Source organism: Enhydra lutris, unplaced genomic scaffold (assembly GCF_002288905.1).
Source record: "Enhydra lutris kenyoni isolate GAN:26980312 unplaced genomic scaffold, ASM228890v2 scaffoldscaffold38, whole genome shotgun sequence".
In the NCBI taxonomy this organism is placed as follows: domain Eukaryota; kingdom Metazoa; phylum Chordata; class Mammalia; order Carnivora; family Mustelidae; genus Enhydra; species Enhydra lutris.
Window position 1 is genome coordinate 4,115,764 of NW_019154122.1, and position 26,957 is coordinate 4,142,720.

The following is a 26,957-nucleotide window of genomic DNA, read 5'->3' on the forward strand; positions in this document are numbered from 1 at the left end:
TGAAGGCAGCGGCTTAACCCACTGAGCCACCCAGGCGCCCCCGTCTTATTCTCTTAACAGCATCTTTTGATGAACAGGAGTATTAATTTCTGTATAGTCCAGTTTAGCAATATTTTCTTTTCTTTTTTTTTTTTTTAAAGATTTTATTTATTTATTTGACAGTGATCACAAGTAGGCAGAGAGGCAGGCAGAGAGAGAGGGGGAAGCAGGCTCCCCGCTGAGCAGAGAGCCCGATGCAGGGCTTAATCCCAGGACCCCGAGATCATGGCCTGAGCCAAAGGCAGTGGCTTAACCCACTGAGCCACCCAGGCACCCCAAATTTCCAAATTGTAATGGTTAAATAAGCCTATTCACATAGGAAAAGACTTTTGACTTGCCAATTAGCACCTCTTCTACCTCCCAGTGTTTTTCTTTGAATACCAGTTTGAGGAATATCCTATTAGAAACTAGATTCATAGTATTTCTGAGTTGGCTCACTTCTTAAATCCCTTTTGCTTTGCTAATCCCTTTCTCTAATAGAAATTTGAATTTCAGGCCAACTGATTTAATATGCTAATTACAAGAGTTTTGGGTGTATTGATCATTTTTATACATTGCAGTTTTTGAATCTCAATTTAGTGGGGCATAACTTTTGAGGTTTGGAAAAAGGAAGATGTTTCTACTTTTGGTAGTTGGCAGAGCCTCAAAGGTTGATTTGATTCTGAAACTTAAAAAATAGGGGCGCCTGGGTGGCTCAGTGGGTTAAGCCGCTGCCTTCGGCTCAGGTCATGATCCCAGGTCCTGGGTTCAAGCCCCGCATCAGGCTTTCTGCTCGGCGGGGAGCCTGCTTCCTCCTCTCTCTCTGCCTGCCTCTCTGCCTACTTGTGATTTCTCTCTGTCAAATAAATAAATAAAATCTTGAAAAAAAAATGAAACTTAAAAAATATATATTTAAATTTTTTATATATCCAATAAACTATTTAAAGGATTGTCAACACTTTAGGACAACTTCCATCCATGGTGTTTAATGTAAGGTTGGTGTTGAATTGTATTGCCTTTGTCAGTTGCTGCTCAAACTTTTTTTTTGCCTAAGACTTCAGTATGTATTTCAGAGAAATCCTAGAAGAGGGACATAAGTGCCAAGGGACCTGTTTGTGGCTCTTTTGTTTTTATTTTTGCTTATATCTTGCATGTCTAATACCTGAGAATTTGGTACAGTGCCATGAACAAAAACATGTACAATTTTCCGTCATTAGAACCTAGAGTTCAGATTATCTTATTTTTCCTTTATTTTCACTGCATCAAGAAAACAGGTGCTTTAGTAACTTAAGTAAAAGTTTCCTCTTCAATAAAAATGTAAAGTAAAATAATTTTATGTGATTAGTTGATAGTCATCTAGTTTATTTAATTTTATTTTTTTTTTAAGATTTTATTTATTTATTTTACAGACAGAGATCACAAGTAGGCAGAGTGGCAGGCAGAGAGAGAGGAGGAGGAAGCAGGCTCCCTGCTGAGCAGAGAGCCCGATGCGGGGCTAGATCCCAGGACCCTGGGATCACGACCTGAGCCTAAAGCAGAGGCCTTTAACCCACTGAGCCACCTGGGCGCCCCTGATAGTCATCTAATTTAAATAGGAAAATGATTTACATTTTTATTTGTATATATTTTGTTAGGAAAATGGTTTTGTGTACATTGAGAATGTACATTGCCACAGGTCCCCACATCATCCCATCAGATTATTTCAGTGTTTCTTTATGTACATAAAAACAAACATTTTCTTACCTCCCCCTTCCTACACGAGGTAGCATGCTGCATACACTGTTCTATACCTATAGACATTTTTACACCAGTAGTTAAAAGCTTCCTAGTTTTTTTTTTTTTTTAAGAAGTCAAAAGCTTTAAACAATTGAGGTAAAAATATACACATTGAAATGTTCCTGTTCATTCAGATTTTTTCAGTAGACTTTATTTTTGTATTTTGTATTTAGGTGTGTCTGGTTGTTTTGTTTTGTTCTTAAGTAGGCTCTGTGCCTGATGTGGGGCATGAACTCCCAACCCCAAGATCAAGAGTCACGTGTTCTACTGACTGAGCCAGCCAGATGTCCCCAAGACTTTATTTTTTATTTTTAAAGATTTTATTTATTTGTCAGAGAGATGGAGTACAGGCAGGCATAGGCAGAGGGAGAAGCAGGCTCCCTGCGGAGCAAAGAGCCCAATGCGGGACTCGATCCCAGGACCCTGAGATCATGACCTGAGCCAAAGGCAGCCGCTTAACCGACTGAGCCACCCAGGCATCCCAAGACTTTATTTCTTAGAGAAGTTTTAGGGTCACAGTAACATTGAGTAGAAGTATAGAGATTTCCCATGTACCTCCTGTCCTAACACATGCCTGCTCTCCCACTATCAGTGTTCCCCACCAGAGGTTTACGTTTGTTTTTAAGATCTATTTATTTTAGAGAGAGAGGGAGGGAGAGAGCCAGCCCACCCGAATGGTGTTGGGGGAGCAACAGAGGGGGAGGGAATCTAAGCAGACTCCCTGCTAAGGTTATGACCCAAGCCGAAATCAAGAGTTGGACACTCAGCAGACTGAGTCATGAAGGCACCCCTGGAGGGTTACACTTGTTAAGTCAATGGACCTCCCTTCCCACCTCATTGTCACCCAATGTCTGTCGTTTGGTTTTTTAAATTTTAGGTTGGTGGTTTTTTCTCCCAACACTTTATTTAATTATTTGTTTATCTGTTTAATTATTTGTTTATTTAAAGTAATTTCCCAGCCCAGTGTGGGGCTCAAACTCACAACCCCAAGATCAGGATCGCATGGCCTACCCACTGACCAGCCCGGTGCCCCAGTTTTGTTTTGCTTTTAATCCTGGGGAGGAAGTGGCATTTGGTACTCTTCCATTCTTTCCTGCTGGATATTTTTTTGTTTTATTTAAATTCCAGTTAGTTAACATACAGTGTAATAATAGTTTCAGGTGCCCCATACAGTGAAATAAATGTACTCCTTAATCCCCATTATCTATTAAACCCATCCCCCCACCCCTTTCCTTTCTGGTAACTTTCACAGTGTCTGTAGTTTACATCAGGGTTTTCTTTTTGGTGGTGTGTATGGTCTGTGGGTTTGGGCAAGTGGATAAAGACATACATCCACTATTACAGTATCATATGGAATAATTTCACTGGTTAAAAGTCCTCTGCTCTGCCTGTTCATCCTTCCTGACATCCTCCAACTATACTTTTTACTCTCCATTGTTTTGCTTTTTCCAAAATGTAATGTAGTTAGAAATAGTACATAATCGTTTCATACTGATTTCTTTGAATTAATAGTATTCAGTTAAGCTTTTTTTCATGGCTTGGTAGCTCATTTCTTTTTAGTGCCATATAGTATTTCACTGGCTGTATTATAGTTTATCTGTTCTTTATCCCCTAATTAAGAATTTCTTAGTTACTTCAGAGTTTTGCCAATTAAATGTACAGCTGCTTTGTAAATATTTGTGGGAAGGCTTTGTGTGGATGTTTTCCATCCCTTTGGATACATACCTAGGAGCACAATGAGCATGATTGTTGTTTGGTATCCGAGTATATATATCTATATATCTATATGTGTATATATATATATATTTTTTTTTTTTTAAGATTTTATTTATTTATTTGACAGAGATCACAAGCAGGCAGAGAAGCAGGCAGAGGGGGAGGGGGAAGCAGGCTCCCTGCCGAGCAGAGAGCCTGATGTGAGGCTTGATCCCAGGACACTGGGATCATGACCAGAGCCGAAGGCAGAGGCTTAAACCCACTGAGCCACCCAGGCGCCCTGGTATACAAATATATTTAATTTTTTTTTTTTAACATGAAGCATTTTATTGTATGCTGCTGCCAGTGTGTATAAAATAATTTTCCGAAAATTCAGAGAGGTAGAGATTAAGGACTGACAAAAGTAGAAGTGTATATATACATATATGTGCATATATATATGGCAGGTGTTAGAAGGATTAGCTTTTTTAATAATTTTTTTTTAAAGGGGAAGATTCCACTGGGTGTGGTACATGAACCATGAATTCTGGAACACTGAAAAGAAATAAAATAAAGGGGAAGATGCTTTATTTATTTTGAAGGATTTTCTTTATTTGTCAGAGAGAGAGAGAGAGAGAAGCAGGCTCCCCACTGAGCAAGGAGCCCCACGTGGAACCCAATCCCAGGACCCTGGGACCATGACCTAAGCTGAAGGCAGATGCTTAACGGATGGAGCCACCCAGGCACCCTTGACAGTGTTTTAATAGTTAATTTGCTTTGGGGATTTTTTTGTAACCTACTCTATGAAATGGAAAACTTTGGATGAAAATGCTTATTTATTTAATTTTTAGAGGTTTTATTTATTTGTCAGAGAGAGCACACAAGCCGGGGAAGCTGCAGGCAGAGGAAGCAGCAGGCTCCCTGCCGAGCAAGGAGCCCCATGTGGGACTTGATCCCTGGCAGATGCTTCACTGAGCCACCAGGTGTCCTGAAAGTGCTTTTTTTTTAAATACTGCCAAATGTTTTGTTTTTCTTTTTTTCTTTTTTTTTTTAGATTATTTATTTATTTATTTGACAGACAGAGATCATAAGTAGGCAGAGAGGCAGGCAGAGAGAGAGGAGGGAGCAGGCTCCCCGCTGAGCAGAGAGCCTGATATGGGGCTCGATTCCAGGACCCTGGGATCATGACCTGAATTGAAGGCAGAGGCTTTAACCCCCTGAGCCACTCAGGTGCCCCTAATAGTGCCAAATGTTTTATAGCAAGCCTTCATCTTAGAAGGATGGAAGAAAGAAACTTTCGGTGAAAGTTCTCACCTCGAGACCCTCAAACGGAAAAGCTGCTATAGAGCCAGTCATCCACCCTTAGAATGGTAACTGCACTTTACAAAACATGGTAAGCCAGGATCCTCATACCTTATCTGTCCTGTTTGCTATGGGCTGGTTTGGATCCTTTTGGCCAGAAATCAGAATTTCAAATGAAATCAGGTTGTTAAGTGAATGAACATTTTACGAAATTCTAGATGTGAGTATCCTCAAAACATTTATTTGTGATTTCCATTTTTCTTTTAAAAGATTTTAAATGCAGCTGCATTCATAAAAACCTGATTTCATTTTTCCCCTCACCACACAAAAACTGAACAGTGATAAGTGCTGTTGATTTGACCTCTTATCTGGTCCAGCATCTTACATTTCCCATCCTCACTTCTGATCTCTTCTATTATTACCGCACCCCATTTAAATTCTCTCATTGGTCTTTCTCTCTCTTAAACACACACACACACACACACACACACACACACACACACACACACAGAGTCAGGACTTATAATTAAAAAAAATAGCCTTAGAGGCTTAAAACTTGTCTTACTAAGAAGCAGGAAGAGCTTTATAAGAATGGTGTTTATTGACAATGCAAAACTTGTGGAATCTTCAGGTGATTCTTAGAAGGCACTGTGGTTGAGAAGAAAATTAGAGGATCTTTCTGCAGTGAAAATCTGATTCTTTTCTTTTTTTTAAAGATGTTATTTAGTGAGAGCGAGAGAGAGAGACAGAGAGATAGATAGATAGCAGGAGAGAGCATGAGTGAGGAGGAGAGGGAGAAGCAATTTCCCTGCAAGCAGGGAGCCTGACGTGGGGCTCTATCCCCGGATCCTGGGACTGTGACCCAGTCCAAAGGCAGACATGTAACCGACTGAGCTGCCCAGGCGCCCCACAATTAGTTTTATTTTCGGAAACCTTAAACTGGCTCCTTCTTGCTTGCTGGATGAAGTCCAAGCTCTTCTCTCAGTTTGCGGTCTTCTGCGAGCGGGGCCCCTGACTTCTGCAGCCTCCTTGGCCTTCCGCCTTCCTCTCGGCAAAGCCACCAGCTGTGCTGAGCTGCCAGGGCAGGAGGACCTCCTTCGGTCTTGAAGCGTGGCAGGGGAGCCAGCATCGATTTCCTCTAGCTTGCTCTCCCCGCCTTCGGGTCCGTGAGTTGTCTGCCCAGAATGCTCTTTAGTTCGTGGCCCACGTGGGCTGAGTTCCTGAGTGCCCTTGGAGACTTTCACCTTCACAGGACTGCCTCCCGTCCTGTGGGATCTCCGCTTCGGGGTCCCATGCTTGATGCCACCACTGCATTTATGTCTCGGAAGCTCTCCTTTTACTTGTCACCTCCTGGGCCGTGAGCCCTTGTTTGATGCCTAGGATGTGGTCTTTCATTTCATCGTTCTCTAGCCCGATGATTATCTGGGCATCTCTGTGGGACAGAATGTGTCACCCTGTGAAGTCTAGTTGCTTTTATGAGATGGTAGGTTTGGGTTATAGAAAATGATAGTGTTTACTGTTAACTCCTGTTGTGTCGTGACCTGTCTAGTGGCCATTTATTGTTGGCGGTTTGAAACCGCCGTGCAGCCGCTCTCTGAGCGTCCAGACTGGCCCTAGTCCCTTGTTTACATTAACTTCTGCTCTCACTGGAGGTCAGAGAAGCAGAATGGTCGTACCGCTGCATGTATTACTCACATGTTTTATAGACATGAGTTTCTAAGGGGATTCAGAGTAACTATGAATGACCAGAATGTAAAGTATCTGTCAAAATTTGCTGATTTGGTGTTCCTGGAATTTGTCATAACTAAGAACTGGGGTATATATGGTTTCAGGCTGTCTTTTATTTGCTTTGGTTTTTTTTTTTTTTTCTTTATTTTAAGTAAACTATTATCCCACACATGAGCCTCATACTACCAACCTGCGATCAAGAGTCATGTGCTCTACCGTCTGAGAGAGCCAAGGACCCCAGAGGCTGGTTTTTTAAAATACTGATTGATCAGTCTGTCTGAACATTGAATGCTAGAAATTCCCCCTCTAACCACTAATTGAGCTGCATCTCACAATTTTTGGTACATTCTATTTCAAAGTATTTTCTAATTTCCCTTGTGATTACTTTTTTCAAAAACTTTTTTTTTTTCTTTAAGATTTTATTTATTTATTTGACTCACAGAAAGAGATCACAAGTAGGCACAGAGTAGGGGGGCAAACAGGCTCCCCGCTGAGCAGAGAGCCAGATGCAGGGCTTGATCCCAGGACCCTGAGATCATGACCTGAGCCGAAGGCAGAGGCCCAACCCACTGAGCCACCCAGGCACCCCTCAAAAACTGTTTAAAAAAAAACATTAAAACATCACTCCTTCCCCTTGGAAAACTTAGAGTCGTAATGGATAACTTTGTATCCTGTTTATTTAGAATTCTGTCTGGAACAAGGTCACAAGTCTCAGATTATTGTCGGAAAAGAGTTGTAATGGCTGCGTAGTATTCCATCACGGCACTCTGCTGCCTCCCCTTTAACATTGTCCCTGTGGTTGGGCAGGTAGCTTGTTTGGAAACAGTTTTCTGTTGTAAACAACACTGGTGACTTTCCTGTGATTGGGCAAGTAGCTTGTGTCTAAATAGTGATGATTATCTTTGAAAGTGTTTGTTGACATCTGTGCTTAGGATGCATTCTTGAAAATGGTAGTTCTGGGTCGAAGGATGTGAGGGCCAGTAAGTCTTATACGTGTAATCAGATTGTTTTTCAGAAGGTTTGTGATGCATTAGTCGAAGTTTCTCGGTGTAGTCCGATCTTCACTTGAAGCAGGGAAGGAAGTTAGCAAGCCTGGGCAGTCTGTGTGAAGTGATGTTCCTAAGAGCTAAGGAACTAAAAGATTATGAGGAACAGCAAAGGAATAGCTATTTTATTTTATTTTATTTTATTTTATTTTATTTTATTTATTTTTTTTTAAGATTTTTTATTTATTTGACAGAGAGAGAGAGATCACAAGTAGGCAGAGAGGCAGGCAGAGAGAGAGGGGGAAGCAGGCTCCCCGCTGAGCAGAGAGCCCGATGTGGGGCTCGATCCCAGGACCCTGAGATCATGACCTGAGCCGAAAGCAGAGGCTTAACCCACTGAGCCACCCAGGTGCCCCAGGAATAGCTATTTTAAATGACTGCTGGGGTTGGAGTCAAATAATTTTTTTTTTTCAGCTGCATAACAATTATGAAATCACTGGCTGTAAATTTTTTCCATTTTGTTGGAAGATACTCTTAAATGACAGATCCTTGGAGATCTGTCAGAACAGCTCAAACTTTGATCTCTTACTATGTTTAGTATGAGAGAAAGTCAGTGGTTTGTACCCAAGATACCTATCCTGTTGTTTTTCCAGTCCCCAGCCAAACAGTTTTTGATTTATGGAAAGTTATTTTCATTCTTTACAGCTTTGGGCATCACTGCAGGACCCCCCCCCCCAAGCTTTTCTAAAAATATTTTGTTTATTTATTTATTTGCCGAGCACAGGCAGGGGGAGGGGCAGAGGGAGAGGAAGAAGCAGGCTCCCGGTTGAGCCAGGGATCCCGAGGGGCTTGATCTCAGGCCCTGGGATCATGGACTGAGCCTAAGACAGACATTTAACTGATTGAGCTACCCAGGCGCCCCCTTCTTCCCTTCTTTCCCCCACCATCTAAGGGGTCCCCAGGTCCTGTTGATTTTCTCTCATTGATAAACTTGAATTCAGCTTTCTTGCATTCTCATTGCCGCTAAACTGGTTGAGGACGTCATCCTCCACTGGGACTGCTGCCAAGGTGTTTTGCTGGCGAGTCGTGTCCCAGCTGCTTAGCGTGTCATACCAAACATTTTGGAACCTGTCCCTTGTCTACCACTTCAGCCGCTTGGTGTTCTTCTATCACACGGTTCTGGAAAAAGTACCCATTGGGATTCATCGTTGTTTCATTACCACAGTGTTGTGTATTCTGTGAATATATGCCCAGGAGTAGAATTATTGAAGGAAAATGCTGGTGTCATTTAATATTTTGAGCCATTTTCATGTTTTTCCAAAGGCGTGTGTTTTGTTATTCAGCACATTGGCAGTGAGTGCACAATGGCTCTCACTTTACCTTGGTTCGTCACTGGGGAGTTTTTGCTGATTGGATAAGAGAAGATCTCTTTCATGACTGTTTTAACTTTGCATTTCTTTGGATTGGAGTGTTTTCCCTGTGTTTGTTAACTAGTCCTGTAAGAAAGTTTAGAGGAGGAGACAGCCACTTTAAGAATTAGGTCCAGAGGGGTGCCTGGGTTTCGAAGTCGTTGGGTGTCTGCCTTAGGCTTGGGTCATTATCCCAGTCCTGGAATTGAGCTCTGCATGGGGCGAGCTCCCTGCTCGGTGGGAAGCCTGCTTCTCCTTCTCCCCCTCCCCCTGCTTGTGTTACCTCTCTTGCTCTCTCTCTCTCTCTCTGTCAAATAAATAAAATCTTTAAAAAAGAAAAGAAAAAGGCCCGAGAGAGACTGAAGTGGCTTTTTTGAAGTGTTGGTAATAGGAAAAACTTTAGTTGATATTTGTTACTCCTCGACACAGGTGATATGAACTTGGAACTAGCATAGCCATAAGAAAAATGGCTCAGTTAAGAAATTTCAAGAGGTGGGCGCCTGGGTGGCTCAGTCGTTAAGCTTCTGCCTTCGGCTCAGGTCATGATCCCAGGGTCCTGGGGCTGAGCCCCACATTGGGCTCCCTGCTCAGCGGGAAGCCTGCTTCTCCCTCTCCCACTCCCCCTGCTTGTGTTCCCTCTCTTGCTGTCCTCTCTCTGTCAAATAAAATCTTTAAAAAAATATTTTCAGGAGGGTTTTTTTGTTTTTAAAATTCAGGGAAGTTTAAACAAGTAAGTCATGGATAAGGCAGGGACATAGGTGGGCCAGGGAGTGTGTCTGGAACCTCCCATCTGTTTCTGCTTCTCGTGCAAATCAGCATGTTGATTGCTTCCTAGACAGCTGAGTTTCCCAAGTCCCACACCATCCAGAAGTGTCTCCTGCCACCTAAGAGGTACTAATGTTGTTTCTCCCCACATCCCTCGCTTTGAAAGATCTTGTGAGATTTTTGTGTTTCGGTGACAGATCGGGGCTGCATCTTAGCAGCTCTTGCTAGTGTAGCCGGGGGGGGGGGGGGGGGGGGGGGGGGGGGGCGGGCAAGAGTGCCTGGCTCCGGGGTTCCCAGACAGACCGGGCTTGGGCACTCACCACTGACAAAATGCAAAGGCAGAGACACAGTGGTGGTGAAACGGGAAAGGAATTTATTTTAGTGAGGCCAGCATCGGGAAGATGGGGGACTAGGGTCTCAGAGACTGTCTACCACATACCAAAAATACTTCCAGATTTATATAAGGAAAATGTGAGGCAGAGATTGCTGGGTACCTGCAGGTGGGTAATGAAGGTGAAGTCCATTGTCATGAGTGAGGTTTTGCTGGCCTTGGGAAGTTCTTATTCCTTGGGTGAGAGAATGGGGCTCATGGGGGATGCTTTGCCCCTGAGATCTTTTGCCTGAGATAAAGAGATAAGATGGAAAGGATTTCCCAATTATAAAGTTCAGGGTCAAAATGGAGGTAGTTGAAGTCCTTTTCTAGAACCACGGGACCTGAGGAAGTTTGTTCTCAGAAAAAGGGCCTAAAGGGCCTATAGGGCAGGGGTAGATGAGAGAGGAAACTTGGCACATACAATAAATAACACAGTAGTAGGCATCTGCCACATAAAACAAACACTTTTTTTTTTTTTTTTAAGATTTTATTTATTTACTTGTGAGAGAGAGCATGAGAGGGGAGAGGGTCAGAGGGAGAAGCAGACTCCCTGCTGAGCAGGGAGCCCAATGCCGGACTCAATCCCGAGACTCCAGGATCATGACCTGAGCCGAAGGCTGTCATTTAACCAATGGAGCCATCCAGGCCCCCACCCCCTTTTTAAAATCTCTAGACCTAGTCTGGGGCTCGAACCCACAGCCTGAGATCAAATTTCATGCTCTGCCGACTGAGCCAGCCAGGCGGCCCTTCTTAAACCAACCAATGTAGAAGTGTAAATGAGATGAGAGAGTAGGCCAGAGCCAAGGGAAGAACCAGGCTGATTGCTCTTCGGGCTTGGTTGTTGTGATTTGGTTCTCTGATCGCCCTGTAGGTAGAAGGAAGGATTTCTGGGAAGAAGACTTGTGGGGAGTGGGTAGAAGATACAGTTTGTTACAAGGTTGTAGAAGTTTCTATTTCAGAGAAGCTGAGTGGCATCACTTCATCAGATTAAATCAGGGACACTTGTGATGTGTAAAAAGAGTTACTTGATTTCTAAGCAGTAGTTTCTTTGGCCAAGTAGGTGATATAAATGGGTCAAGCTGGCTTGGGTAAACAGGTTGTCTTTCTATGCAGACATGTGTGCCTGTCCTTTATCTTAGAACACTTAGCCTTCTTGATTTCTTTTTACACTTTGACAGAAATAAGTGTGCAGAAACACTTTTCTGCTATTAGAAAACTGGTACAAACATGATGAGAAATGATACCTGACAGCCATGGCTACTCCTCCCGTCAATAAAGTGACGTTCAGGACACTGGAGAGTGATGAATGGGAGAGGTTCTCTTCTGTAGGGTGTCTTGCTTCTGTGTTGGTGTTCTCCTCTGTTGGTTAAGTTGGCTTGGGAGTTATAGCTTGAAATTAGAAATGTTTTCATGATTTATGCCTCTTGAGTAGATTCTGTGCTTCTCCAAACAAGAGAACAAACAAAATGCTGGGCTCCTGTGCAGAAGGCTTAGCCACTGTGTGGAAGGCTTTAATCCATTAGCTTAAATGCTTTTATTGCACAGCACTGCCATTGGCTCTTACCTGAAGTGTGGCTCTAGAGACCTGTAATGCATGGGTTCTGCCTGGGGCTGGTGCCTTATCCCTGCTTCATCTCATCTACACGGTGATGGTGTTCTAGCTGACCGAACACTTAATTGAGTAATATTTGGCCGGCAATTAATTTAGGAAGACGTGTGCAAACAAAAAACAATGCCAGCACTCTAGAGGCAATTAATGAAATTGCTTTCAACTTCTCACATCAGTTTTGGAAGTTTTTTCAAAGTTAAACCCTGTTTTATGGAATTTTTAGGCCGTAGCTGGATCCAACTTGGACCAAGTTGAGTGTACAAGATTTGGGGTTGGTAGGGGGCAGTGGGGACAAGGAGAGAGTACTTTTTTTTTTTTTTTTTTTAAGTTCAGAATGACCAGAGAGAGAGAGACTGGGAGAGAGAAGGAAGGGTGTTTAGCCTGGAGAGATAGGTAGATGTAGTTGATTCTGGAGGCAAATGAAGGTGTTTTTTAAAAATTATTTTCAGTAAATTCTGTGCCCAAGATGGGGCTCAACCTCATGTCCCCGAGATCAGGAGTCACACGCTTCTCTGACTGAGCCAGCCAGGCACCCCAGAGAGCCTACTTTCATGTTTCTCTTTTGCTTTTGGGAACAGGAGAGTAAAATCCAAATGGTTCCACAAGAACCATCTTCTGAGGGGCTCCTGGGTGGCTCAGTGTGTTAAGCCTCTGCCTTCAGCTCAAGTCATGATCCCAGGGTCTTGGGATTGAGTCCCATGGGCATCAGGCTCCCTGCTGGGCGGGGAGCCTGCTTCTCCCTCTCCCTGTGCTGCTCCCCCTGCTTGTGCTCTCTCTCTCTCTGTCAAATAAAGAAATAAAATCTTTAAAAAAAAAAAAAAACCATCTTCTGAGAATGTGTGGGTGGAAGCCATAGGAGAGTGCTGCTTGTCCCCACAGCCAAATCCTGTGAAAAAGTCTTAGCACTTTCCTGTTCAAGAGCAGAAGGAACAAAGGAGATTTGACATTTCAGAAAGCAGATTTGAAAGAATGAGTACCTACTGGTATTGAGAGGTATGTTTTTACTCCAGCTGGCAGTACTGTCTTTTCCATCGTAAGGAACCTGAGTTCAGTGCTGCTATCTGTCTTTTTCATTTATTTATTTTTTATTTTTTTTACTTGTCAGCATAAGCAGGTTGGGGGGGAGCTTGGGAGAGGTAGAGGGAGAGGCAGGCTCCCTGACGAGCAAGGAGCCCAACAGGGCACTCCATCCCAGGACCCCAAGATCATGACCCAGGTTGAAGGCAGATACTTAACCAACTGAGCCACTCAGGCATCCCTAGCTGCCATTTTCTTGTTAAAAGAATCTTCTTAGTAAATCCTTACCCTGCTTCAAGGAAAAGATTGTAGGTTACTCTCCTGATTCTGAATCCTGTTTTTTGTTTTGTTTGTTTCTTTGTATCTTCTTTCGCTAGAAGAGAAAAATTATTTTTGTCCAAAGAAGAATGATTTTTTAAAAAGATTTTATTTATTTGACATAGAGATCAAAAGTAGGCAGAGAGAGAGAAGGGAAGCAGGCTCCCTTCTGAGCAGAGAGCATAATGCGGGGCTCGATCCCAGGACCCTGAGATCATGACCTGAGCCAAAGGGAGAGGCTCAGTCCACTGAGCCACTCGGGTGCTCCTATCAGTTCATTCTTGATGGACATTGATGATGTTTCCAGTCTTTCACTGCTATCCATAAAGCTTTAGCTAAGCTTCTGAAGCATTCAGAACGTATAGATCTTTTGTGGCAAAAGAAAATCCAAGCTTGTGTGCTGCAGCCAGTTCTCTCTTTAGTCTTTTTCAATCTGAAAGGACCGTTCAGTCTTCATTTCATGACATTGATGTTTTTGGAATGTAGAAAGCTCATCAAGGTGGGTTTGTGTGATGCTGCCTCATGATTAGATTGAGGCTGTTACGTCGGCGGACCATCACACAAGTGAACTCCGTCCAGGGTTTGTGTGATGCTGCCTCATGATTAGATTGAGGCTGTTACGTCGGCCGGACCATCACACAAGTGAACTCCGTCCATCATAGCAGCAGGGACTCACCACTATAACTGATCTTTTGTTGAAGTGTTGGCCAGCTCTCTTCACTGAAAGTTACTGTCTTTCCTTTCATAATTCATGGACCTCCTGTGCTAAGATACTTTGAGACTATGTAGATATTTCATTACTCCCCTACATTCCACTCGACAGTCTTGCCTCTGCTAGCATCCATCGATGATGCTTGCTTGATTCTTGCATTAATCTGATGGATGCCTAATGCTGGTTTTCTAATTTTCTTCTACTTTGACAGTTGACTTTTTTCTCTAAGGAAGGACTTTCCCATTCCCCATTCATCCATTTCACTGTGAGTTCCTGTTTACTCAGTAGATCATAATCCTATCATTAATTTGCCTCTCATTGTTTCTGATTTTGCCACAGAGAGTCCCCCTCAAACTGTCCTTTAAACGTGTCCCCCATCATCGTGTGAGTACATCCTTATGTGGGGGGCATAGCAAGATAGATGTTCCATGTTCATCTGTCCAGCCAGCATGGAATCAGCTGTTTTTCCCAGGAGCCCTGGGTTCTTTGAGTGGGGCATACTTAGAAATAAAGGCCTGGTTGCTAGGAGTGCTCACACAATTGCTTATACACCCTCAGCTGATAAAAGGCCATTAATTACATTTAAATTTTAGACAACAAATATTTTTATTTTCTTCAATAGCAATCTTTTTTTTTTTTTTTAAATCAGAGAGAGAGGCACACAAGCATGGGGAGTGGCCGGCAGAGAGAGAAGCAGGCTCCCTGCTGACCAAGGAGCCTGATGTGGGGCTGGATCCCAGGACGCTGGGATCATGACCTGAGCCAAAGGTAGCCACTTAACTGATGGAGCCACCCAGGCATCCCAAGCAATGTTTTCTTTTGTTTTTTTTTTTTTAAGATTGTATTTATTTATTCATGAGACAGAAAGACAGAAGGAGCATAGAGAGGGACAGAGGCAGAGGGAGAAGCAGACAGGGAACCGGATGTGACTCCAGGATCATGACCTGAGCCAAAAGCAGACCTTTACCCTACTGAGCCATGGAGGCGCCCTTCGACAAATATTTTTTGATATAAATTTATTATTTATCTGAAATTCAAGTAACTACTGTTCTGTGGTTTATCTGGCAACCCTAGTCTACCTGCAAGTTTAGGTTTATGTCTGTTACTCCTGACCCAGTACTACAGGCTTCATTTTCTTCTTCCTCTCTTTTTCTTTGTAACTTTCTTTCTTTTTTTTTTTTTTTTAAGATTTTATTTTTTTATTTGACAGAAATCACAATTGGGCGGAGAGGCAGGCAGAGGCTGCGAGGAAGGGAAGCAGGCTCCCTGCTGAGCAGAGAGCCTGATGCGGGGCTCGATCCCAGGATCCTGGGATCATGACCTGAGCCGAAGGCAGCGGCTTTAACCCACTGAGCCACCCAGGCGCCCCATCTCTTTGTAACTTTCTGAACCTTGGTTTCCTTTATCCCCAATATATTTCCTTATTTGTTTAAATATAGAATATAAGGAAATTGGTTTTTTAGATTGTTATGAAAAGGAAGTCATTAAGTTTTGGTATTTCTACCTTTTATCTTTAGCCTGAGGATACTACTACGAGAGCTTGCTAGTAACTGCATTCAGGTTCCTTGGGTTAGTTCCTCACCCTCCTTCCCTTCATTGTGGATACGTTATTTAATTGAAATGTGTTTGTGTTGGATTTAGGGTCCCCCTCCCCATCCTTATGTGTGTGTGTGTGTGTGTGTGTGTGTGTACACGTGTGTCACATTCACAGAGGCCCCCCAGTTCAGCAGTGTATGGAACAGTATATTCAGAAAAGTGTCATACACCCCTCCAGTTTTTACCCTCATCCCCACTCGTGTTCGGAAGGTAACCACTTCTATTGGCCTATGGCTTAACCTTTTGGCTTCATTGTGTTCAGATGAGCAGATATACGTGTATTTTCTTTTTTTTTTCTTTTTTAAAGAGTTTATTTATTTGACAGAGAGAGATCACAAGGAGGCAGAGAGGCAGGCAGAGAGAGGAAGGGAAGCAGGCTCCTCACTCAGCAGAGAGCCCGATGTGGGGCTCGATCCCAGGACCCTGGGATCATGACCCGAGCTGAAGGCAGAGGCTTTAACCCACTGAGCCACCCAGGCACCCCTACACGTGTATTTTCTTATTCCCCCATCTTTCTTACACAAGAAATAGCATACTATAGATAATGTTTTGCGCGTTGCTCCCTTAATCATACATCCTAAAACGGACTCTACATCCATCGTAGAGGTTTGTACTGTGGTTTTCCTGTTCCGGTCTCCTAGGACTCTGTGGGGCCAAGGTACCATGTCCCCTGTCGGCTCCTTCAGCTTTCCAGTGTCTTCACAGCTACAAACAGTGCTGTAATGAGTAACCGAGGTGTTATTTGTGCAGATTTATCTGCACTCTCAGAGGTGTATCTTCAGGGTAAATTCTTAGAAATGAATTTCCTGGGTTTAAAGGAAGCTATGTGTGTAGTTTCGTTAGAGATTGCAAAAGTCCTTTCCCTGAAAGTCCGGCCAGTTTGAATTCTCTCAGCAGTAAATGAGTTTTTTTTTCCCACAGCCTCACAGATTGAACTTGGTGTTTCATCTTCTCTGTTCTCCTCATTTTATAGATGAGAAATAGATGAAATCTGGTATGCCATTATAGCTTTAATCCACATGTTTCTTATGGAACTATGGCATTTCTTAATCAAATAATCATTTTTTTGTAGACGAAACTGCAAAGGAAATCCGAATTGCTTGGTTGGCATTGGCGAGCATATTTGGTTAGGAGAAATAGATGAAAATAGTTTCCATAACATTGATGATCCCAACTGTGAGAGGAGAAAAAAGGTAAGCCATCCTTTTTTAAGTGATCACTATGGGGTATTTCTCTGGGTTTTTGTTGTTTTGTTTCGCATCTGTAATCAGAAACTATTACTGGTTTGGGGGAGCCCATTGCAGCTTGAGGATAAGCAGTGGAACTTAAACTGCTTGAATTGGGACAGTTCTTAATGGTAATTTTTAAGTCAGGTGGCCATGTAATCCAGCAAGCCTTCAGAGGATGGTTGTAGTTTAAATGCTGATTCTGCGGGGCGGGGGGGGACGACAAATGCTGATTCTGTGTTGGTTTTCATATTGTGCGTTTTATTTTGAACTTGTTTTTATTTATTTATTTATTTTTTTAATATTTTATTTATTTATTTGACAGAGATCACAAGTAGGCAGAGAGGCAGACAGAGAGAGAGAGAAGCAGGCTCTTGGCCGAGCAGAGAGCCCGATGCGGGACTCGATCCCAGGACCCTGAGATCATGACCTGAGTCGAAGGCAGCGGCTTAACCCACTGAGCCACCCAGGCGCCCCTTGAACTTGTTTTGAAATGTCTCTTTAGGGGCGCCTGGGTGGCTCAGTGGGTTAAAGCCTCTGCTTTCGGCTCAGGTCATGATCCCAGGGTCCTGGGATTGAGCCCGTATCGGGCTCTCTGCTTAGCAGGGAGCCTGCTTCCTCCTCTCTCTCTGCCTGCCTCTCTACCTGCTTGTGATCTCTGTCTGTCAAATAAATAAATAAAATCTTTAAAAAAAAAAAAAGAGTCTCTTTAAAGGAAGTGGTAAATCAAGTAAACAAGCTCCCATAGTGCTATTATTACCATGCTTTCTTGGGGGGGGGGGGGGTTTTTTTTTTTTTTTTTTAAATAAGATTTTATTTATTTATTTATTTGACACAGAGAAAGAGATCATAAGTAGGCAGAGAGGCAGACAGAGAAAGAGAGAGATGCAGGCTCCCTGCTGAGCAGAGAGCCCGATGCGGGGCTCGATCCCAAAACCCTGAGATCATGACCTGGGCCGAACGTAGAAGCTTAACCCACTGAGCTACCCAGGCACCCCTTGGGCTTGTATTTTTATATATTGTATGTGTAACCAGTAGTTTTACTTTTTAAAAATACACATTAAGATTTTCTAAGCAAAAAGCCTGGTGTTCACAGTATAGCTATATAGATATTTCGTGTATTAAAAAGAATGATTCTTTTTAAGTTCAGGAATCTGCAGTTTTTGGAAAAAGTTGTATGTAGCCAGTTCCCCCTGCTCCCTTTCTCCCTGATCTATATGATAGAAAGGAACTTTTGTGGACATTTTACTTTGTCGTTGTCCTAATGTTGACAGTTTATAATTATAGCAAATGAATACCCTATGTACACAGGTTCAGAACGGATCTGGCCTGGAGCCTGTCGTTTTAATTTTAGATATAAGGGGCCAGAGAAGACCAGAAGACCAGGGATGAGCTGTCCTATGTCTTCTCCACTCCTGTAGGCAACTTAGATGGGGCTTTCATGAAAGTACCTGTGGCCAAGAGAGCCTTATGTGGTTATGCCATGTTGGTTGGTGGTGGTAACAGATTTTTTTATCTGAAATTTAAAAAATAATTCCTCTTGTACTTTTTTTGTGTAAAGGGAAATTGATTTTGTAATTGCAAATTTTGTATTTTTGTAGAACTCATTTGTGGGCCTCACTAACCTTGGCGCTACGTGTTACGTCAACACATTTCTTCAAGTATGGTTTCTCAACTTGGAGCTGCGGCAAGCACTATACTTGTGTCCAAGTACCTGTAACGACTACATGATGGGAGATGGTATCCAAGAAGAGAAAGGTTAGTGGGGTGGGTGTGGGGCTGGCTTCCTTCACAGCGTGTTGCCAGCTAGAACTCTTTGCAAACTCAGGAAACTAACTTCTGAGGACTTGTTATGTGCCGGGCATGGTAGGCGGTCCTTCGTAAACATTGTCAGGATTCAGAATGTTCCTTTTTTTCTGTAAATTTATTATTTAGGCAGTGAAATGGCTCATATTCAAGTGAAGGAAATCCATTTGATTATTCTTCTAGATTACATCTACAGTTTCTCCATGTAATACACCGTGATTGTTGCCCATTAATTTGTAGCGATTGATAAAAATCAAGTCAGTAAAGCAGACAGCATTACTCTTTTCCCTAGCTTGGGAGACTTATAACCACAAGCAATCTTTTGTCCTGATTCCCAAATACACCAGCTTCATTGATACCCTCTAAATTTAAGGTTGAATTTACTAACCTTGGCAAAATCAGTCACCAATAGCAGCTACAGTCATTTAGGGTTTTTTTGTTTTGTTTTGTTTTTGACTCAGAGACAGAAAGATCACAAGTAGGCAGAGAGGCAGGGAGAGGGAGAAGCAGGCCTCCTGCTGAGCAGAGAGCCCGATGTGGGGCCCGATCCCAGGACCCTGAGCCACCCAGGTGCCCCCATTTAGGGTTTTTAGACAGAATCAGTTTCAAACTTCCTACTGGAATTATTTAGTTTATTTCATGTACAGTATGTGGATGATTATTCCTGATCGATACTATTTTCTATTTAGAGATGGACTACTAGAGGCTTTAAGATGGAACTTTCATGGAACAGACCAGATTTTTCTCCTTCTCAAAGCTGGGGGTTGGAGGGCAGTGTATGTCTGAGATTACATAGGTCTGAGAGCTCCAAGTTGGGAACTTCGACTCTTGCTCCCACCTGTAAATCTTGTGCTGTGTTTTATGTGATCTCGTTTGGGCACATGCTCATGTCTTTGACTCTGAGAGGGAATAGAGGATTTGTAAGCCTGGTATCTTCTGGCAGCCTTGCACACAATGGGTATTGCTTTAGAGTCTTGGTCCTTGTTAACAGTAATCTTTGCTACAAAACACAGTGCTTAAGGGGCAACCTGGCTGGCTCAGTTGGTAGAGCATGCGATTCTTGATCTCAAGGTTGTTGAGTTAGATCCCCACGTTGGGCATGGAGCCTACTTAAAATAAGAATAAAAAAAAAACCCACAGGGCTTAAAAAAATTCTTTTCCCACCCCTCCCTTACAAATTCTTAAGATTATTTCCCCAAAGCTTTATTTTTATAGTTCTGAATATTTAAATTTAGATTAATAGTGTATTAAGTATTTAAAGTAATATTATATATAAAGGATGGTTAATGTAAAATGGTTCTTTTTTATTTTTAGCATTATCTTGCTAAAGAATAAATTTACCAGTGAGATGACCGTTTCATAACAAGTGAAAACTAAATTTCTATTTTATAAAATGATGTGTCATGGCCTCTTTTGGGTATTGTGGCTTTAACATTATCCTAAAAAAAAAATGTGTGGGTTTTGTTTTGTTTTGTTTTTAATTTCTAAGTACAAAAATTTTTATATTTTACCAGAGTTGTTCCTCACCTGTTCTCTGATGAGAGTGTACATTTCTGCTGCTATTTTAATAGGCACGGTAAAAGGAGTGCAAAGGCTTTGTGTTGGATATGATGGGATCTGGGTTCTGCTTCTAGTTTAGTCACTCCCTTATTTTACAGATAGGAAAGCCCGGGGCACCTGGAGGGGTGTGCAGTTGGTCAAGCTTCTGCCTCTTGGTTTTTGCTCAGGTTGTGATCTCAGGCTCATGAGATCAAGCCCCACATCAGTTTCCATGCTTAGCTTGAAGTCAGCTTGAGATTCTCTCCCCCACCCCTCTGCCCCTCCTGCCCATGCTCCGTCTCTCTCACTTTCTCTAAAATCTTTTTTTTTTTTTTTTTTTTAAGGAAAGCTAGCAGAGGAGAAGTTACTTTATTATTTTTTAATTTTGAGAGTGAGAACATGCAAGAGTAGAGAGAGGAGCAGGGAGAGAGAAAGGCTCTCAGGCAGACTTCATGCTAAGTGCAGAGCCAGCCTCGGGGCTCAATCTTAGGACCCCAAGAGCCAAAATCAAGAGTTGTAGCCTCAACCAACTAAGCCACTCAGGTGTCCCAGAAGAGGAGTTACTTTGGAATTAATAAGTATGAAGTATCTAACCTGTAAGATAAGAGAGTTGGAGTAGGCCTAAACTTACCTGAATACCTTTCAGTGGACTGCAAAGCCTTTTTGCACCCCAGAAAGTAAGATTTTTGCATATGTTTTATAAATGAAATGTTGACTTCCTGAAAGTCACAGTTGGTAGTAAAGAGATAAACCATTCAGAGTCCAAATAGGAGACAAAAAGGACACAGTAATTTGAACAGAAAGAATAAGGAATTATTACTGTTTTATACATCTATATTAAGGGTTTTTCATGGTGAATTCGTATTTCGATTTCGCCAGCTGGACTCAGTTTAGATGATCCTGATGTTGTTGGCAACATCCAGAGCATCACAGTGAGGAGCCAGCTGAACATACGCTGCCTTACCTGCATCAGACCTGATCATGGTGTTGACCTTGGCCACATCAGTGTCGGAGAGCTTCTTCCTGGCCTGTTTGATCTGGTGCTTGTTGGTCTTGACCTCCACAGTGAACACAAGTGTGGTGTTCTCTTCTGTTTTCTTCATGGCTGACTCAGTAGTCGGGGGAACTTGATGGCATAGCGATCAAGCTCGCTTCTCCTGGGGGCGCTCTTTCGAGGGTATTTAGGCTGCCTTCAGAGATGCTGTGTCTTGGGTCATTGGAATGTGTGTGACATGCAGATCTTCTTTTTTTGTGTGACTTTGGACACCTTTCAGCGTCGCTTTCTTGGCCTCAAAGCCTTTACTTTGGCTTGCTTTGGCTTTGGGAGGGGCAGGAGCTTCCTTCTTAGCCTTATTATTGTTAAGTGGTCTCTGCACCCACTGTGGGGCTTGAACTCTGAGATGGGCATATGCCCTACTGACTGAGCCAGCCAGGTGACCTGATTTGTTTTTATATCCTACAAGATAGACTTTAATTTTTAAAACATACATATATTATTGGGAGGCTTTTGGGAAGGGTTTTTTTTTTTTTTTAATTACAGTTGACAATCTGTCAGGTGTACAGCATAGTGATTTAACAATTATATATGTTATGAAATATTCACCAAGAATAGGAAATTAGAGTAATGGGGGGAGTGGTCAGTAAGAATTAAGAGGACTTGAAAAACTATAGGACTAGCAGATGTAGGGAACAGCCACTACCCTCGGGGCAAAAATGCACACCCCAGGAGGACTCTTCACTCACACACACACACACACACACACACACACACACACACCCTCCCCCACCCCCACCCCCGGCCTGAAATCTGGACCTCTGGAGAGTGCCCTGTGCCGGCTCACTAGATGCCTGAGAAGGTGCCGAGCTGCTTCCTCAGTAGGGACCCCGACTTCAAACTGTCTACAGGGAAATCCAGGGCCTCAGAAACCTCTGTTAAGTCGTCTAAGAGGGTGCCTAAGAGGTCATTCACATGGTGGTTTTTCAAGAGGAGGTGCCTCACGGGAGGCGGCCTACGGTGGCAGCTGCCAGGGGAGGCGCTGCAGGGCGCTGCCCAGCAGGGTTGGCTGCAGGAGCCTGGTGGGGCAGGCACGACTGGACCCTCCAGTGCCCTCTGCTGGCAGGACTTAACCTTGCGTGGGCTGGCGAAGGAGAGATGTTGGCCTGGCTGATCCGTGTTATCACAGAGCGGGCAGAGCAGGGTAGTGACTGCACAGAAGATGATGCTCAAGTCTTTGGGGGCTCTTGAGATCCACTTTTCCTATTTAAGATACTTTCCCGGCTCAATAAAACTTGCCACTCTAAAATTCTAGCATTTTAAAATGCATCATTATATTCATTCCAGTTTGAATCCTGTCACTTGCTTAATTCATGGCAAGTTTACATTAATGAGATTATATTAAAATTTTGGCCATCTTATGTGAATGGTAAATACAGTCTGTGGTTTTCATATTGGACTGAACATTTCAGTGGTGATTTGACACTAGAAAACTATGGTCGTGGTTGCTGTTGTGATGTACATGTAACTCTTGCCTTTAGGGGATGTGGGTAGCCACGGTGGCTTCCTGACTTCCAAACAGATGTGATTACTAATTTGTTTCTATTAAATTCTTAGAACTATCTTAAAACACTAATATTCTATAAAGGTAAGGGTGCTTAATTATGTTTTCATGTAAAGAAGTACATATTTTAAAGAAAAGTAGCACTTTGCTAAAAACAACATAATTTTTTCAATAGATTATGAGCCTCAGACAATTTGTGAGCATCTTCAGTATTTGTTTGCCTTGTTGCAAAACAGTAACAGACGATACATCGATCCATCGGGATTTGTTAAAGCCTTGGGCTTGGACACAGGGCAACAGCAGGTAAGAACCTTTAAATTCTATACTTTTAAAAGGTTTATTTATTTATTTGTGAAAAAGAGAGCATAGTTGGGGGTGAGAGGCAGAGGGAAAAGGAAAGCGAGAGAATCCTCAGACAGACTGCCCACTGAAAGTGGAGCCCGATTGGGGGCCAGATTGCGCGGCCCTGAGATCATGACCTGAGCCGAAATCAAGAGCCAGACACGCTTAACTGACTGAGCCACCCGGGTGCCCCAGAACCTTTTAAGTTTTTTTAAATATAAAAAGGTACCTAAGCCTTCTTTAGAATGTTTGTAGGAGGAAGTGAAGTAAAATGCTTTTTAAATTTTTTTTAAATTAATTTATTTATTTGAGAGAGTGGGCACACAAGCAGGCAGAGTGGCAGGCAGAGGGAGAAGCAGGCTCCCCGACGAGCAAGGAGCCCGATATGGGACTCGATCCCAGGACGCTGAGATCATAACCTGAGCCAAAGGCAGCCGCTTAACCAACTGAGCCACCCAGGCGTCCCGTAAAATGCTTCTTAAAAATTAACTTTTTCCTTTTCTTTTTTAAAGATTTTATTTATTTGAGAGAGAGATCATGAGAGGGGAGAGGGTCAGAAGGAGAAGCAGACTCCTCACTGAGAAGGTAGTCCAATGTGGGACTCGATCTTGGGACTCCAGGATCATACTTGAGTTGAAGGCAGTCCTTCAACCAACTGAGCCACCCAGGCGCCTCCCCAAAATTAACTTTTTTCTATTTTGAATTAGAGCATTTATTTAACTGTCCAGCATGTTACCCATTTACCTTGGTCCTATTTCTGACAACTCATATGTGGGTACAAACCAATTCAGTCCTTATTTGAAGATGCGAAATTGAAAACGCGAACATTCTCGCTTATCGCTGTTTGTATCCGAAGTTGAAAAGCAAGGTACGATTTTTCTTTTTACTAACCCAAACTTGTGTTGTAGGATGCCCAAGAATTTTCAAAGCTCTTTATGTCTCTGTTGGAAGACACTCTGTCTAAACAAAAGAATCCAGATGTGCGGAACATTGTCCAGCAGCAGTTCTGTGGAGAATATGCTTACGTAACCGTGTAAGTGTGGGGCAGCTTTCCCACGGCGCGTTGTCTTCGGAGACGGTTACTCACACGTTATCTCATTTTCAGTTCAGTTCCAAGTTATGGCTTTCATGGGCCAGCATGGGGCCAGTAATATTTGTAGTGTAATTCATTTTCATGGGAACATATAAACAGCGGACATGCAAAAGTGCAGTTGAATCCGTTCAGATGTCGAGCGCCCCGTGTGATTGAGCTCTCACCACGTACCGGATGGTGATGCTGTGCACTCAGAGACAGTGGAGCCAGCAGGGTACTGAGAGTGAACGTAAAATGCCTCTTGAAATTGTTCCTAATCATAAACTACATGCCTCACCAATCACTTCCCATTTTTTATTTTTAATATATAGTGGAAATAATTTCCATGAACGAAAATCGAGGGAAAATAAATGCTTCCCAGAGTTTTAGAGTGTGATATAATGGAACTTCATTGTTTTTCTACTCTGATCTTAATTTTACCGCTCTGTTTTATTACAGTTGCAATCAGTGTGGCAGAGAGTCTAAGCTTTTATCAAAGTTTTATGAACTGGAGTTAAATATCCAAGGCCACAAGCAGTTAACAGATTGCATCTCAGAATTTTTGAAGGTATTCGAACTTTGGCGTATATGTTGTTTCTGCTCATTAACCATTAAATACTATTCTGAATGTGTTTTTTGATTTAATGGGTAAATTCTTTAATAGCCTTTTTCATATATGAAGTGTCTCTGTTTCTGTAATGATCTAGAAGAAACTAAATTTTAAAGTGCTGAAGCAGGCTGTGTGTTAAAATCATTTGGGGATCTTTCAGTTATTTTACATGTAAAGTTCTGTGTTAAAACTTGGGCGATTAGGGGTGGTGGAGTGTTTGAGGAAATCTGAGCTCTATAATCATCCAGTTAAATTGCCTTTTCATTTAAGGAGAACTACAAGGTGTGGAATGCATTTTTTAATTTTATTTATTTATTTATTTATTTATTTTTAAACATCACTCTGGTCATTCTTCAGCCCCTCCACTCTGGATTTGTTCTTGCTGTGTATGTAGATGCATGTGGAGGGACGGGAGTGGCTCCCTTTCCTTCTGAGTTGGGAAAGCTGCTTGGGGAAACCGTTGTTACCAAGTGAGAACAAGCACATGGTATAATAGACAAGCTTACGCTATAGCTTCTTTTCTTAAGATATTTTTGTGCCTTTCTTCCTTTCTTAGCACAGCTCTTAGCCTACTTCAGATCCTTACTGAATTCATTCAGCTAGTTACTGGTTGAGTGCTTAACTGCACACTGATTTGGTATTTGGGGATAATCCTAGTGGGCAAAACCGAAAACTTTAGCCTTGTAATGTCGGTGGTGTGAGGACTGGGGACGACAGTAAAATATGTAGTGTGTTACCTAGAGTAAGTAATATGGAGAAAAATCTGGGAAGGGGACGGAGGATGTGGTAGGGATGAGAGTGGGGTTGGTTGCTGTTAGTAATAAAATGATTGAAGGTGAAGGAGTGAGCCATGGAGGAAATGGGCAGAAGTGCAGAGCTTGAAACAACAAAGTGCCTGGTGGTTTGAGGAACAACAAGGTCACTATGGCTGAAGTGGAAAAGCAAGGGGAGAAGGATGTTGTAGAGGTAACTGAGGATCATGTCCAGTAGAGCCTGGTGGGCCTTGGCCAGAGACTTGACTTTGAGTGTGGTGAGATGCCATCGGGGCATAGTAAACCTAGAATTGTGATCTGTTTGAAAAGGACAGAACTGGGTACTGTCTTGTTTGGATTTTCGATATATTTTCAAAGTGGAGCTGATAGTTTGCTGACTGGACCTGGAGAGAAAGGAAGGAGTCAAGGATTACTAAGTTTTGGCCTGAGTGCCAGGTAGGATGGAGTTGCCAAAATTGCTCTGGGAAGTGCTGTGGGAGGAATAGGCTAGGGAGAGGGATTGGGAGTTTACTTTGGGGTGTGTTAGATTTGAGGCATATGGTTCAGGGTTTTGGGGGCTGGTTAAAATCAGGATTGAGAGACGAGGACCAAAGACCGAGTCTTTGGACGTTCAGACACAGGGACTCAGGGAGGTAGGAGGAGCTGGCAAATGATGCTGAGCAGAAGGACCGGCCAGTAAGTTAAGAGGACACAACAGGAAAAATTTAAAAAGAAACCACCAAGCTATACCACTGAATTTCCTGAGGCCTTTTAAATTTATCTCATCAGCATGATTCAGCAATTTTAATTATGTATGTGACTCGTGTGTGTGTGTGTGTGTGTGTGTGTGTGTGTGTGTGTGTGTATGATTTTGTATATATGATATATGTAGTTCTGTATTCTGGTGCCCATATGTAATTTCCACTATTTTCCACTGTTATTAATTTGGTTGCATCAAGTGCTTATGATTTTTTATTTTTGAGAAGTACTTTTAAAAATCAGACATTTGGGAAAGAGCCCCAACAATTTTAAATCACCGTATGCAAGTTAATATCACTTCTAAGTAGTGCCTTCTAACTTGGGTGTCTTTCACTACTTACAGTGTCTCAATCTTCAACAGGTTGCGAGGGCTGTTATTTAAAATGAAATTATGCTGTACATCAGAGATTTGATCACTTAAAAAAAAGCTTTCTGTCTTCTAATTTTTTTTTAAGTAATGTCTTATTTCTGATCAGGAAGAAAAATTAGAGGGAGACAATCGATACTTTTGTGAAAACTGTCAAAGTAAACAGAATGCCACAAGGAAGATCAGGCTCCTGAGCCTTCCCTGCACCCTGAACTTACAGCTGATGCGTTTTGTCTTCGACAGGTAAATATGTATGAGGAGCAGTGTTTGCTGCTCGTCGTGGACTAATGTGTACAGATTTTACCATAGACAGATAATAGCCTTTCCAATTTGAAACTCTAGATTTGGGAATGACAGTTGTAGTTGGGACCTGCCCTTTTGAAATGCCAGTAATGCCTGGTTTTATCACAAAATTCTTAAGGAAGCCAGCCATATCTGAGGAAGAACTAGGAAAGTAGGAAACCCTTATTTTTACTCTATTAATGATTAAACACTGCAAAGGAAAACAAACATAGGTAAGAACTGAATTATCTTGATGTCTGTATTTTTGAAAAAGAACTAGAGTAAATTTCTACTTATTACAATCTTCCAACCTGCCCAACCCCCATGGGAATATATCTTT

The 26,957-nt window shown here is 42.5% G+C and overlaps 1 protein-coding gene across 7 annotated transcripts in view; it reads left to right on the plus strand.

Moving 5' to 3' along the window:
• Window positions 1-26,957, plus strand: part of LOC111154599 (ubiquitin specific peptidase 48) — a 94,054-nt gene that overhangs the window by 10,655 nt on the left and 56,442 nt on the right. For 6 of the 7 annotated variants that reach the window (XM_022514273.1, XM_022514279.1, XM_022514274.1 and 3 more), the window contains exons 2-7: window positions 16,377-16,497; window positions 18,132-18,288; window positions 22,609-22,736; window positions 23,684-23,808; window positions 24,307-24,415; window positions 26,445-26,578. In XM_022514273.1, the coding sequence (XP_022369981.1) occupies window positions 16,377-16,497; window positions 18,132-18,288; window positions 22,609-22,736; window positions 23,684-23,808; window positions 24,307-24,415; window positions 26,445-26,578 (774 nt within the window). Of the gene's footprint in view, window positions 1-16,376; window positions 16,498-18,129; window positions 18,289-22,608; window positions 22,737-23,683; window positions 23,809-24,306; window positions 24,416-26,444; window positions 26,579-26,957 lie in introns of those variants that run through there. The other variant, XM_022514281.1, reaches the window with a different exon arrangement.